General features: G+C 37.1%; 2 protein-coding genes across 2 annotated transcripts; one reads left to right on the top strand and one right to left on the bottom strand.

Moving 5' to 3' along the window:
* Positions 1-310: 310 nt before the first annotated feature.
* On the top strand, positions 311-5,916 carry LOC129272891 (aqualysin-1-like). The gene is made up of 9 exons (XM_054909975.2): positions 311-387; positions 1,203-1,313; positions 1,598-1,738; positions 2,365-2,494; positions 2,846-2,955; positions 3,610-3,751; positions 4,314-4,498; positions 5,081-5,252; positions 5,671-5,916. The coding sequence occupies exons 1-9, from the start codon at positions 334-336 to the stop codon at positions 5,808-5,810; spliced, it is 1,185 nt and encodes a 394-aa protein (XP_054765950.2). The 5' UTR covers positions 311-333; the 3' UTR covers positions 5,811-5,916.
* On the bottom strand, positions 5,859-8,707 carry LOC129273462 (glutathionyl-hydroquinone reductase YqjG-like). The gene has a single exon (XM_064107548.1). The coding sequence runs from the start codon at positions 8,585-8,587 to the stop codon at positions 7,607-7,609; it is 981 nt and encodes a 326-aa protein (XP_063963618.1). The 5' UTR covers positions 8,588-8,707; the 3' UTR covers positions 5,859-7,606.
* Positions 8,708-15,723: the final 7,016 nt, after the last annotated feature.

Raw genomic sequence — 15,723 nt, 5'->3', positions numbered from 1 at the left:
ATTCATACTAAGTAACAGTTTTGGTATATAGCTGCAGTTTAAAAAGTCACTCAGGGTGTTCGCACTTTTGTAATAATGATGTCTTTCGTTACTTCTAAAGACAGTGTATTTCTCTATCATTTGTGCAAGGTGATAAATAAATGTACTTATTATAAAGATGCTACGTCTATTTAATTAATATTTCACGTGTAATAGCACAAGGTAGACACCTAATACCATAATCATCTTATTGATATCTGTATGTTTTTATGATAATCCTTTTATGACGTATACAACAGCTTTCCCGATAAGGCACCATTGATCTGGGGCATCTATATAAGGCGATGGCAGTACATGGATCTAACATTGGTTCCAGTTTCCAGACAAGAGTACCATAAGACAACGATAGTGAGTTAATTTTCTTCGTTTTTGCTTTTTTTCGTCTTGAGACTGGTCAAAGTAAATGATGCCTTCTTGTAATCATATCATTCCTGGCCGGGGCTTGTCTATTGTTCATCATTTTCTAGCAGAAATTCGTTATATTTTGTTATATATTTTGCAATTATAGCCGTTCAGATCAAACTTCATGTGAAGAGGAATAGGTCATTGTTCTAAGCATGGATGCTCTAGGCAACGATGGCATCAGTCTGATTGCTTTTAGTTTACATTTGAAAATGTACTGCATGATCATTTACAATTTATTTCAAAAGAAACTGCAAAAAAGGAGCTACCAACAGTGACAACTCCTTTCTTTATCATTGATGCTTGATTTTGAGATCTTGAAAATGGAAATTGTTTTTTTTTTGGATCCCCAGTAACTTGTTTAGAGAAAGCTATCGAGTATTTCATCTTTTTTAGCAATCAAATTAATGAAACCATAATGGGGCGTTGCGAGAAACTTATGTTCAATTCCAAATCAAATGTAAGTCCAAAGTCATCGGTATGCATGTGCTTTGATCAAACGCAAATTTGTTGATGCACACTTTGCGTTCGAATGCAACTTAACTTTTCATTTGGAGGCCTATTGATTTTGGGACTTGAATCTGATTTTATGTTTCTCGCAACTCTACATTATCTATTGCTTTTTTACAATGAACCTTTTTTGTCTATACAAATAACTGTGTGCTTTTTTGGCTATTCAATGAAAATTATCATTTGATTGTTCATTTTCATAAACCGTTGAAATATCATAAATTGTTTTCAATCATTGTTTCTTCCATCAGACCATGCGTGGATTGATTGTATTTACCGCCCTTTTGGCTGTTGCCTATGGCATCGCTCCTCTTCAGCGTGCTAAGGAAAGCATCAAGGACAAGTACCTTGTGATGATCGACGTAAGTTTTCATTATAATTTTCTGTTAGCAAAGTTTCCAAATGCCTTAAAGATTTAGATGACACTTAACGCCGTCCCTAACCATTGTTTGTTGGAGTCATATCGGAATAAAATCACAGCACGAATTTCGAAAGAAACGGTGTTTTCAGCAGTGTTCTATACTTCCTCAGAATTGTTCTTTAAAAAAAATCGACATTCTTAGTTAGGAAATAAGGTTCACTGAATATAAAGAGAACTAAAATGTTATTTTAAGTTTACATGCTTTACTTTGCGAATCGTTTTCAGGACAACGTCGACGTGAGTGTATTCGGTGCCCGTCTTTCTTCAGCTTTCTCAACCCGCCGTTTCAGGCTCGCCAAGATCCTCAAGACTTTCAAGAACATGCAGACCCTCTCACTTGAGCTCAGCGAGGATGCCGTCGAGTTCGTAAGTACATGCACAGCTTTGAAGTTTGGTTAGTTTTATTTACCGTATTAATCAAAATAATGTACAGTGTGCATAAATGAACAATAACTGAGAATATTAACATTATATGAAAAAGTAAATAGATCTACGGACGGATCATAAGTCAATTTTTTACCATAGCATCACTAAAGCTGTCATGGTTCACTTTAAAAATTGTGCAACCTTGACTTTAACAAACGCTACCATGCAAAATAGATCTTATATCATCACAAAGTACATTTGATCGTCAATGACAAACAAGTATTGAGTTCCTGCTTCACTAATTTGGCCATCATTAATAACCTGATCATTATTTGCTCTATATAACCTATTACTGAGACACAACCACCAATTACCTTTCAAACATAATGATTTAACATCTTTTTCTCTTTCTTTAAAAAAAAAAATCGCTTGGTAGAACTGGATTTTTAGTCTGTCCCTTCTAAAATTTAGACCGCCAAAGAGATTGTCGAGGAATTACTGTCCAATTTTTAGGATCAACCAGATCTTACAAAAACTTTACTAGAATTTTGAAACTCCCCAAAATGATTGATGCAGTACATTGATAATTGAAGAACAATTTTTGACATCTTTGAATGATGTTACAGCTCCGCAGGTTCGATGGAGTCGTACACGTTGAGGAGGATGGTGTTGTCCGTACTCAGGCCGTCGCTTCATGGGGTCTTGACCGTATTGACCAGAGGAATCTTCCTCTTGATGGCTCCTACAACCCAATGAGTAAGTTTTTTTTCTGGAAATGAGAAGGTTATATTTTAATGTCGTTTGATTGAAGAATGAGTAGCACGTTGTCTTGTGACAGTTAAGTAAAGATGAGGCGAAAAACAGTTGATAACCTTAGAAAACCCTAGTTTTAAACGATGTGGACTTTCATAATTGAAGCTTTTCTCGGTTCTCAAATTTCGTGATTTTAAAGCATGATGTTTTCATTAAAAAAATATGGTCCATAATCATGATAATATCGCCTCAATAATTGGGTCTTATAACTGAGATGAGAAAGACAAGTGGTATAATAAAGGATATGTCAGAAAGTCTCATAACATTTTATTTTTAATGGTAAATCATTTTCAGACACTGGTGCTGGTGTGAATGTATACGTGATCGATACCGGTGTATGGCCCACTCACAACGACTTCGGAGGCCGTGCTGTCGCCGCTTACGATGCCGTCGGCAACAACAACGTAAGATAACTTCTATGTGTTACAGAGCCCCTAAGTTCTTTCTCTCTCGATCGCAAACGAAGAAGTCAATCATCAAATTCCTCAGCTTGTAACAGGGGCAGTTTACCAAAGTGCCAATTTTCACAAGTTCATCTAAAAAAAACATAGGACGGTTGAATTTCTTAAAATAGAAGAGCTACAAAAGTTACAACAATGCAAATATATAGGCCCTCAATGGGGCCGTCATAGATCTGGGGCCCGTCTTACAAAGAGTTACGATTGATCCAATTAATCGTAACTCTATGGAAATCCATCAGTGTCATAATTTTTTGTACTGGAAATTTGCACAATATCCTTCGTAAACAAAGAGAAGCAAAGATAATTTTCAAGAAAATATTAAATGCATGATTATACATCATAGTTAGAAAATATTTTAGAACAAATATGCATAACAGATGTAGACGTTGCTGGCCGTCCATAGTTGTGATTGATCGGATCAATCACAACTCTTTGAAAGACGGGGCCCAGATCTCACATAAACTCAAGTGACCGAAGCGAAACATAATTGAATTTCTTACTTATTCCGTTTAGGGGTATTGCATCGTCAGGAATGGTATAATTATTGATCTCATCAAACGGTAATGAATCAAAACTTTTGCTTCCCCTATCTCACAGGGAATCGACTGTAACGGTCACGGTACCCACTGCGCAGGAACCGTTGCCGGAACCGACTACGGAGTCGCCAAGCGATCAAACATCTACGGTATCCGTGTTCTCGGATGTCTCGGATCTGGATCTAACTCTGGAATCATCGACGGTAATTCTATTGCTACGTTAAAATAAGATATTTAATTTGATTGCAAGTAAATCAAAGTAATAATATGTAATGAACAGTATAAGTTGCCAGTGGATGAAACTACCTATAATCCTCTGATTCTTGCTGATAGCCATCTTGACTGCAATAGTGACTTCCCTTAACACAAAAGGATATCAAAATGAAGACGTCGTGTCATCTCAATCATTCGTTAAAATTGATCGTCATTAGAGAGATAGACGCACTGGGATGCATTATCATGCTACGTCACAGGGTTTCCTTGTTGGGGGGAGACTAAAATGCTTTTAATATATACTATATATATATTTGACTTTCTTAGACGAATGTCGGTCTAACAAAATTCTCCCTCAACTGATTCAGGAGGACAATGTCATCATCTCAATGTCCTGTCAGGAAACAATTCAGTTACACTAACGACAGCAACAAAATATATTATCATGTCCTTTAAAAAATAAGTTCTTAGGTTAAACAGTCAACCACTCTCCATTACATCTCTGTAAAAAACAAAACAACAACAACAAACGCATGACCACTGTCATTGCAGGAATGGACTGGGTTGTCTCTAACGGTCGTCGCCCAGGAGTTGTCTCCATGTCTCTTGGAGGTGGTGCCTCCAGCACCACTGATGCTGCCGTCAAGCGCATGTACGATGCTGGCTTCACTGTCTCTGTTGCCGCTGGTAACAGTGATGAGGATGCTTGTGGAACCTCCCCAGCCAGGTCTGGATATGTAAGTATTCATCAATCAATTAGGAATTGTATGTTCGTGTTTTCTTTATAGTTTGCCTGCTGTCAGTTTTGGATGAGGTTTATCATGATTGTAAGTTGTTAGTGTATTCCCCATCACATTCTTTTTAAATGTTAAAGACGTTGTCGTATGTCACAGTCACACCAACGACACGCCTCAAGACCGATCAAATCTATGAATTTATTTCGAATGGCATCACCGCTCGGTTTAGGGTTTGTAATCGGTGTCATTGATTTGACCGTAGCATTAATTGAGCTTTTATGGGACGTAGATACTGAGACCATGCTTTGTAAAAAGCACTGGAATATAGTTGTATCTTTGGGGCTCATCCGACTTTGCCGGGATCCTAATACGATAGATCTTCATAGATTTAAGAGGGTCAAGGGCCTATGCTGTAATTACGAAACATAATTTGGTTAACCGTTTTGTTGAGTGCAGCAAAATGGTCAAAAGTCTTATACTTTAGGAAAACAACAAAAGCAGGGCCTAACAGAGATGAAGACTCGGTACTGATTGGACGGTATTGACCCGTTGATTTATCATTCATTTCCAATGTAAATTCAGGCCCTGACCGTTGGTGCCACCGATGACACTGATGCCCGTGCCTACTTCTCCAACTATGGCTCCTGCTTGAACATCTTCGGACCTGGAGTTGACATCACCTCTGCCTGGAAGGGATCTGACAGTGCTGTCAGCACCATCAGCGGTACCTCCATGGCCTGCCCACACGTCTCAGGTAAGTCGAGTTGTGTCCCTTTCATGTGTGGGTGTGCGTGTCTGTTGGGAGGTAGGTAGTGTTTATGCCTTATGCACCCCAATCACCCCATAATAATACGTCACACAGGGGCGTCATATTGTTAATGACAACAATTATATTTGTCTGTTAATCCTGTTTTGGCAAAATAGAAATTACATTATCTGCATCATAAAATTGAGACAGAAGATGAAGAGAATGGGAGTAAGAGGAGGGATAAGAAGCTGGGTATACAATTTACACTTCTGGGAACGTTTTCGTAAAGTCAATTCTTCTCTGAATGCCAAATACTCATGATTACTGCATTATTAATCTCACGGATTATAATGCTCTACTCGTCTCTAACTTTAACATGATTTTTTCTTATTGTGTTGTTTATTTGTTTGTTTTATTTTCGCAGGAGTTGCTGCTCTTATCCTCGCCGCCAGCCCAAGCATGTCACCATCTTCCGTTTACAGTTCAATCCTCAACAGCGCCACCAGCGGTAAGGTTAGCAACAGGGGATGGCTTTCACCAAACCTTCTCCTCTACACCAACTAAACTACATGGCTGACACAAAGTTTAGAGATCTCATTATGATTGACATAATTGCAAAGTATTATGACAGAAGCATTTAATAGAATATATACCAAAGAATAACATTTCATGATGAACTTTCCTGTTTGTTTTTTATTTGACTTATTAGCTAAAATAAGTTAAGTGAATACGGGTGTCACAATAGAAAGTATGGGTTTGAGTAATCGTCGTGTGAGGGTGTGTATTTGTATGTTAGAGAGAGAGAGACAGACAGACAGACAGAGAGAAAGAGAGATCATTAATGACACACGATTAGTCGAAATGTACATGTATACATTTATTATGAATGTAAACCATTAGAGACGGGATGGAGAGGGAGAGACAGGGAGATAGACAGATATCGAGGATGTATATTTGTGTATGTGGATTGTGGGTGGGTGACGTGAGTGTGTGTGTGTGTGTATGTGTGAGGGGGGGGGGTGAACCGTAAAAACCTTATAGTAAATTGACCAGTGAAGATATTTAAGAGAAATTGAGATCGAAGAAAACATTGAGGTAGAAGCGATAGGAGATAACATGATGAGCATTAGATGGAATGAGAGAGAGAGAGAGAGGGGGGGGGGGGGGGGAGGGGAGGGGGGTGGTAGTGTAGTGTTAGTTAAACATAACGATGTGTGTGTGTGTATCCATATGCAAATAACTAAATAAATGAACGAATGAAAATTGAATGAATGAATCAATAATTGAATGAATAACTAACTAACTGTAACCAATTTACTAACTAAATGAATAAATAAATAGATATATACGTAAATGAATAGATATTAAGTTCTCTCGCTAAAAAAACAAAGTTCTAAAAATAGGGTTTAATTTGCTTTTGAATATTTTCAACAAATGAGAGAATGGCATGATCTTTTAATGTATGTGTTATCACTTCAATACTAAAACCACTTGACATAAGACAATGTGCAACCTATTTAAGTTTCATACTGTGTTATTTAATTTGTCAGCTACACTCTTAAAACTTATAATATCATCTTAGAATAATAATATAGAAGTAACCGTTGTAAGACTCCCAATAACATACTACCATTGTGTGCGCATTTGCTTAGTGTTTGACAATAGTGGTATCATTGGAATGTACTACAAATAAGTTTTGTTTACATTATCTGATAGAGAGATACCAATTCATGTTTAATATAACGATTCACTCTAGTTTTGAAAATGCAGAGTCATCGGATATGTGAATACTGCGATCTCCGCAGCTTATTTGGGGTGATGCAAATCACACAATACACAATATTAGGCCTAGGAACAAAACGTATATAAGCAAAAATATCTTAATACATTCACCGTATATACAGACTTGCAAAATACGCAAAGAACCACAACATTTTTCACCTTATAGAAGTAAAAAAAAAAAACCAGACAAGAAAACTTATCAGTTTGCTTTGGTAACAGTTTCAGCATTGTGATTGATTATGCAAGTAGCGTTCAACGTACAGGTTCAATGCAAACTAGTATAAGGATTCCTTATATAGGATTGGAATTTATACCTGTCATGGTCTTAAAATATATACCTTATTCAAACTAGTTTATCTTTAAGCAACATTTATAAAAAAATCATAATAAGCACACAATCTAATATTTTTACATTCACAATGACAATGTTAGAGCATATTAAAGAAAAACAAATCTGTTGGACATGGTTTCCTGCACTTTTGAAGCTATTGTGATTGCAAACAATCTAAAATGATTATTGAAAAATGATAAACTGTAGAATGGAAGTAGCAATAAATCTTTGAGAAAACACGCTCGACCTATTTCTGGAATTGGACATCTCTGCCATGTTGACTGTTGAAGTCGAGGTCTGGACCGATGGCCACAATGCGATGTGGGTTGATGCTATTATGGCTCACTTGATAGTGCTTCTGGATGTGTTCTTGATCTACAGTCTCACTTACTCCTGGAATCTGGAAGATATCCCTGGTGAAACCCCAAAGATTCGGGTAATCAACGATCCGTTTCTTGTTGCACTTGAAATGATGGGCGTAGACCGTATCGAACCTTACGAGAGTTGTGAAGAGTCGAATGTCGGCTTCTGTCAGTCGATCTCCACAAAGGTATCGGGATTTAGACAGCACTTCTTCGGCTCTATCAAGGGCGGCAAAGAGCTTGACGGCAGCTTCATCGTAAGCTTCCTGACTTGTTGCAAACCCGCATCGGTAAACGCCGTTGTTGATGTTCTCGTAGATCCAGGAGTTGACTTCATCAATGTCTCTCAACAGATCTGGAGGGCACAGATCTAATTCTTGTTGTCCCTTGGTGGCAGAGAAGGTATTGAATTCCTTGTTGAGCATGCGTATAATTTCTGAAGACTCATTGTTGACTATGGTCTTGTTTTTCTTATCCCATAGGACCGGCACTGTGATGCGTCCAGAGTAGTCAGGACTAGCTATTTCATAAACTTCCCTCAGATATTTACAATTGTTAACCGTATCGAGTGATGCTTTTGGTTTATCGTCAGAGAAAAACCACCCTTTATCTCCCATAAACCAGTCTACCACAGTGACTCCAATAGCATCCTCTAGTCCTTTTAGTTTGCGGAGGATGAGTGTGCGGTGGGCCCATGGACAGGCGAGGGAGACATAGAGATGGTAGCGTCCCAACTCGGGCTGATATTCGCCATCGGCAGTTATCCAGTTTCGGAACACAGATGCACGGCGTTTAAATTCACCTTTCTTCGACATATTGTCTTTCCATGAAGGTGGTTCTACCTTCTGTATCTTTGCAGAAGCCATTAAAAACTGCTCCTAATTGACTAATTAAGCAAGGAATAGCCTATCGTTCAAGTAAAGAACTATCACACCTCGGTGAAATAGGGGAATGATTCAACTCTATGCTCACTCGCTAATTTTGATTTGACTAGGATATTGTACAAATAGGGACGTGGGCAGCATGCATCAATAGTTCTATTCAGGCACTAACTGAGAAGAATGACTCAGCATTTTTTACACCCCCTTACACCATGTACACCAGGAGGGAGTATAGTCTACAGGTATAGACCCTGATTAAATGAAACTTTGATCAACAATGCCGTCTTCACACAACACTAGCAAAACTCTCTCACAGTTATGACTTAACTGGGGACCACTCATTTTTTAGTCGTTAATAAATGTGTTTATTTGAGTCTGTCTGAAGACTAGAGTCGAGGTTATAGGGTGCAGTGGCGTACCGTGGGTCAAGGCATGAGGGGCACCAGCAGAAATTTTGGGCACATAGTGGGCGCGCGAAGCATGCTCAATAGCAGGTATTTTTAAGGACTGTGCAGGATATGTATCTCATTGATAACACGAGCTGAAATTTTTGATATTTACTGACCTTAAAAAAGGGACATCATAAGCAATATTTGTAGGTCCCAATCATGATAGGTACCTGTCTCACTAAATAAACAATGCGAGTGCGAAGCGCGAGCTGAAATTACTGTACATATTAACTCCAAACAGGGGTCATCTAATGCGAGCGCCAAGCGTGTGCTGGTTGTTTTGGAATTACATCTAAGCACATGAAGCACTTTTTGTTTTGTTGTCATTGTAATCATGAACATGACTCGTAACTCACTAATCAAATATTTTGAGCGCGAAGCGCGAGCTGAAAATTTTTGATATTCAGACCTGAAGAGGAGCACTCTAAGGAATTCATTATAGGAATTCATTAAGACCATACGTATTTCACTAACAAAATGATGCGAACGCGAAGAGTGAGCTGAAAATATATTTGGTGTATATTGACTTGAAAACGGATGTTTTAGTACCATTTAATCTCCTTGAACAGGATTATTTATCTCATTAAACATTATTAGTTGATGGATCATTCGTAGAACTTTTATCGACATTTTTATCGTTTTTTCCTTTTATTTAAACCAAAAACGGTTTAAAACCAAACGTTAAAACCATACAAGGTGCAAAGTTTCAAGCGAAATGTGTTTGGGTGCAATTCTGTACATTTCTCTGGTAGTATCCCGTAATTAGTAACCAACTGGAATAAAATTATTGGAAATGGTTTTTTGACTGATTTGAGTAGGTATGGGTGTCAAAATTTACCAAAAAAAAGTTAGGAGGAATACGGGTTGGGGAAAGTGCTTTTTGTCAAGGTCAAAGGTCAATGACCTTTTTAAATATACTGTATCATGGTATCTCTCAGATAAAATATTACAGGTTGGTGATCATGATGTCAAAATGCACAGATTCTTACAAGAAGATCAAATAAAATCAAATCAAGTCCCTACAATGCTCATTCATCCATGAAATTCAAGGTCAAAGCCTTTCAACGGTCAATGACCTTTTTTACATTATATACCATATACGGTATAATGGTATCTCTGAGATGAAAAGGTGCAGGTTGGTGATGTTGGTGTCAAAATGCAGAGGTTCTTACAGGAAGATCAAATAAAATAGAATTAAGTACACAGAATGCACATTAAACAATAACATTCAAGGTAAAAGCCTTTCAAAGGTCAATGACCTTTTTTACATTATGTATCATACTGTATAATAGTATCTCTGAGATGAAACGGCACAGGTTGGTGATCGTTGTATCAAAATGCACAGATTCTTACAGGAAGGTCTAACAAGATAAAGTTAATCACCTAGAATGCATATTAATCCATAAAGTTCAAGGTCAAAGGTCAATGATATTTTTACATAGGCTATATATCGTATAAAGGTATCTCTGAGATAAAACGCTGCATGTTGGTGATTTTGAAGTAAAAAAACAATTTTTGCAAGAAGATAAAAAGGCTCAAAATAATCATACAGAATAATCCAATATCCAAAGTCAAGGTCAAAAGTTGATAAATATTTATATATCCATGCATGATCCACCCCAAAAAAAAATTAATCCATTATATTCACATTTTATTTGTGAATAATAGAAAGAAAGACAACTATATGTAATGAAAACTTGGAAGTTTCATAATTTTACTCTAAAATAAGGATACAAAATGGCCATGAAAAATATATTTAGGATTGAAAGGTCAATCAACTATGTCAATAACGTCAGGGAATTGAAGTAAATAGGTCGATATAACGTGATTGTGGCATGTAGGTATAGTGATTCTGATGGGGAAAAAGACTGACCTGCGTGGAAAATGAACACAAATTTAATAGTTGAATCCTTGACCAATGATAATGTCAAAATACAAGTTCGAGGTGAATTGATCAAATAGCACTTTTTCTTATTATATATTTTAATGCATTGACAAAAGTGAACAAAAAATCATGTGTGATATAATTTGAAATGGTGACAATGGTGAAGTTACCTAAAGTAGCAGCATTTATATATGTATTTTATAAATCTAAATCAAGGTACTAATTTATCTGTAGCAATAGGTCACTAACCTCAAATGCTACAATCAATACTATAAAACTATAACTTAATCTGTAAATGGAAAGGATATGCCTAACTCTTAAGGCAAGCATCATCCGAGAACATTTTAAAATAAGACAATCATTAGAGCTGCAGCTTTTGTCATAGTAAATGAAGTTAAGTGTCTCAACTTCAGCAAAGAGTAATTGAACTCTTGAGATCCTTCTGACATTTTCAAGACTTTCATCTGGCCCATTCAATGAAAGCCTTACGTTCTGTCAAGGGATATCAGACCAGGATCTATAGTATTACTGATATGTTGCACAGCTTGATTCTCAAGAACTGGAAGTGGTGCTGTAGGAGTTTTGTTAGGCCGATGGATATGTACTTGTAAGCTATAATCTCCTTTTGAATTTCATTGTTATATGCCTTATTTGTGCATGATAACAATCAGTTGTTCTGGACCAAAAACATGATCCTTGTACAAACTGATACCTAGTAGAAATAGCATCATGGGTGACGTACGGCAGACAGCAGATATGAAGTTTTGTCCTGCAGCATTAGCATCTCAAGAGATTCTGGCAGCTCGCAATGAACTGATGAAAGGTAATTATTGATAATACGGGAATTCATCTTTGTTGAAGTTGATATATATGCCATTTACTACATGTATGACAGAAGCTGCAGCTCCAATGATGGCCTTCATTTCATCTTCATCATCATCCCTCTGCTGTTTGGAAATGCTCTCAGATGATGCTAGCTGTGACATGAGAGTTAGACCTATCCTATTCATTTTCAGAAGATTAAGCTGATAGTTTATAGTATTTATTATAGCATTGATGTGAGTGGCCTATCGCTGGAGAGAAAAGACACGACAACCTTGATTTAGATATAATGATGCATTAGATGCTGCTACTTAAGATAAAAATCATTTCAAATTATATACTTGATTTCATTTATTTTTTTCATTGCTTTTGGCAATGCATCGCAGTTTATGAAAAAGTGTTATTTGGTTATCAACCTTTTTTTTTAACTTAATTTCCACTGATATTTTGGAAAGGGCTCATTGACCTCTGACCCCTAAATACATTCTCCGTGGCCTTCATTATTTCAGACTGAAATTATGAAACCTCCATGTTTTCATTTCAAATTAGCCATCGTTATTTACATTATTCAGAAATAAAATATGAACACAGGATAATTTTTTGGGTTATTTTTATGTCATACAGATTATATATTTCCTCTGATCTTGGATTTCAAGGGTGAAAGTTTATTCTTTATACTTATTTTAGTGTTGTTTAATCTTCTTGTACACGTCTTTGCATTTTGGCACCAAGATCACCAACCTGCGGCGTTTTATCTCAGTGATTATTATTATCTAATGTTAAAAAGGACATTGACCTTTGTCCTTGAATATTATGGGTGAATGTGCATTCTCGATGCTTAATTTTATTTTATTTTATCTTTCTGTAAGAATCTGCGTGTTTTGACACCAAGAACACCAACCTGCGCCGTTTTATCTTAGAGATACAATTATATAATGTGGTATATAAAGTATAAAAGGTCATTGACCTTTGGCCTTAAATTTAATGCCTGAATGTGCATTCTAGGTACTTAATTTTATTTTATTTGATCTTCTGGTAAGAATCTGTGCATTTTGACACCATGATCACCAACCTGTGCTTTTTCATCTCAGAGATACCATTATACAGTATGGTATATATAATGTAAAAAGGTCATTGACTTTCGAAAAGCTTTGACCTTGAATTTTATTGGTGAATGTCCATTCTAGGTACTTAAATATATTTTATTTGATCTTCTTGTAAGAATATGTACATTTTGACACCATGATCACCAGTCTGTACCTTATCATCTCAGAGATACCATTATACGGCATGGTATATAATGTAAAAAAGGTCATTGACCTTTGAAAGGCTTTGACCTTGAATTTTATCGGTGAATGTGCTTTCAAGGTAATTCATTTTATTCTATTTGATATTCTGGTAAGAATTTGTGCATTTTGACACCATTATCACCAACCTGCGCCTTTCCATCTCAGAGATACCATTATACAGTATATATGAAAAGGTCATTGACCTTTGACCTTGAAAAAAAAAAACTTTCCCCAACCCGTATTCCTCCTAACTTTTTTTTTTGTAAATGTTGACACCCATACCTACTCAAATCAGTCAAAAAACCATTTCCAATAATTTTATTCCAGATTGGCTCTTTTTGGGTCTAATTTATGGATACTATGGGCAGGTTCGTACACACTAAAAAAACAAACAAACAAACGTATATTTCCCCCAGAACTGGAAAGGATATTGCAGCCCCATCATGACATCAATAGCAACATTGGAACAATTAAAATAAATATGATAGTAACGTTGGAGAAGGTTTACGGTTCACCATGTGTAGTGTAATATGAGGAAGGGAAGGAAATACAGGCAGAAAGATTGAAATAGTAGTTGGATGAAGTGAAGAGATCGAGGTTACTCGACGTTTCGGGCAGGTTGACTGTCCGTCTTCACTAGGAGTGAAGGATGCTAAACCTTCATCCAACTACTACTCAAACCAGGCATCACTATACTCAAGCCATATTCAGCTCATCTCATCTGGTTTACAGTCCTTTTCAGGACTTCACTCACTTTCAAGAAAAGAATACTTCTAATTTCCTCTTTTCATCCTTTCTCGTCTTTCCACTGATTTCAATGTTTCTGCCATTTCCTTCCATTCTTCATATTACACATGGTGAACCGTAAACCCTCTCCACGTTATAAACTTCACCATGCAAACCTACAAAGATCATTGTGATAGTAGATCAAAGTCCCGGGATCAAAGTTTACCCGTGCGTGCAGAAATCAGCATTATAGCCCATTGCCAGACGGTGATGATCTTGGTATGTCACATGATTTTGCAGTTTCGCTTGTTCGACCATAACTTAAATATGTAATATGCTTTTTGGAACCTCCTCGAAAATACTAATGTTTTGCGTTTCGGCCTCAAGAGACGTGTATCAATCATATATTATTCTTAATGTCGGGCACCGACCTTTTAACATCCGAAAGACGTGACCAGGTTCCGAACCTCGAACCTCTCCATCAATTTGTAACTTCCCAAATGTAGCCTGGATTACAATAATGTCCAAATGAGGGCGAGAAGTCTCCCTTTCACAAGAGTACACAACAAATGGAAATTATTGAAAACCACTTGTTAAAGCTATATTATTGAGAAAAAATATACAAATTCAATATCAATTTATCGATTTTAAACGAAACCAAATTTAGACGTATTCATTACAATAAGATTAATCATTTGAAAATCTTTCATACCCAGAAATACTCAGGGCAAATTCATATACAAAGTGCAAATACTCAAGCCCCTTTAATCCGGGGTCATCCGTGTACAGTCCAGGGGCCCGTAACACAAAGATTAGCAATGATCGTAGAACATTTTTCTACGATTGATTCCATTGACTACAATGTACAATCAATCGTGAAAATCAAGCGTAATATACGATCAATTGCTAACCTTTGTGTTACGGGACCCCGGATTACCGTGTACACACCGGCTACTCATCCGGCACCATCCTTGCATGTACCGGCATACCGGGAGAAAAATTGAACCTGTTCAATTTTTCATCCCGGAGTACACGGACGGAAAATCATCTACGTTCATCCTTGTACCCACCTTGTACTGTTGTCAGTACATGCATGTAGCTACCGAATGCACCCGGGAGGCTCCTTGCAAGAACCGGGAGTTCCTTACTAATATACTGGCTTTATCCGGGGTCGAAAATTGTCCATTGTTTGTGTTTATGCTGACACTTGTTTAATGTACATTTTGTACATATTTGTAGTCGATATATCTGTTTATTATGTATTCTCCTTTGTCATTTTATACATTTAGATCTATATCTTAATTAGAGGTATATAGGGCCCCACTCAGTGGCGTACCGTGGGTCACGGCATTGGGGGGGCACCAGCAAAAATTTTGAGTCACCTGGTGAGCGCGCGAAGCGCGCTCAGTTGCTAGGTATGCTGACCTAATAGAGACATTTAAGGACAGTGTCATTAAACGGATATGTATGTCACTGATCACATAATGCGAGCGCGAAGCGCGAGCTGAAAATTTTTGATATTCAGACCTAAAAAGGGACATTATAAGCACATTTTTGTAATCATGATTAACATGCGCATCTCACTAATCAAATATTGCGAACGCGAAGCGCGAGCTGAAAATTTAGGAAATACAGATCTGAAGAGGGACATTTTAAGGCTTGTTTGTAGGAATTCACGAAGACCATACGTATTTCACTAACCAAATGAAGCGAGCGCGAAGCGCGAGCTGAAATTTTTGTATAAATTGACCCCAAACAGTTGCTAGGTATGCTGACCTAATAGAGACATTTAAGGACAGTGTCATTATATATCATCATATGTATGTCACTGATCACATAATGCGAGCGCGAAGCGCAAGCTGAACATTTTTGATATTCAGACCTAAAAAGGGACATTATAAGCAAATTTTTGTAATCATGATTCCTGTCTCGCTAAACAAACAATGCGAG

The sequence above is a fragment of the Lytechinus pictus genome, chromosome 12, assembly GCF_037042905.1.
Source record: "Lytechinus pictus isolate F3 Inbred chromosome 12, Lp3.0, whole genome shotgun sequence".
Taxonomy (NCBI): domain Eukaryota; kingdom Metazoa; phylum Echinodermata; class Echinoidea; order Temnopleuroida; family Toxopneustidae; genus Lytechinus; species Lytechinus pictus.
Note: the sequence above shows the minus strand (reverse complement) of the source record. Positions and strands in the feature narration are given on the sequence as shown.

Excerpts from the sequence above, each read along its gene's own strand:
- LOC129272891 (XM_054909975.2), top strand. The coding sequence starts at position 334 with ATGGATCTAACATTGGTTCCAGTTTCCAGACAAGAGTACCATAAGACA. Across the intron at positions 4,499-5,080 it reads CCCCAGCCAGGTCTGGATAT|GCCCTGACCGTTGGTGCCAC; the intron begins GTAAGTATTCAT and ends ATGTAAATTCAG. Across the intron at positions 5,253-5,670 it reads GGCCTGCCCACACGTCTCAG|GAGTTGCTGCTCTTATCCTC; the intron begins GTAAGTCGAGTT and ends TTATTTTCGCAG.
- LOC129273462 (XM_064107548.1), bottom strand. The coding sequence starts at position 8,587 with ATGGCTTCTGCAAAGATACAGAAGGTAGAACCACCTTCATGGAAAGAC.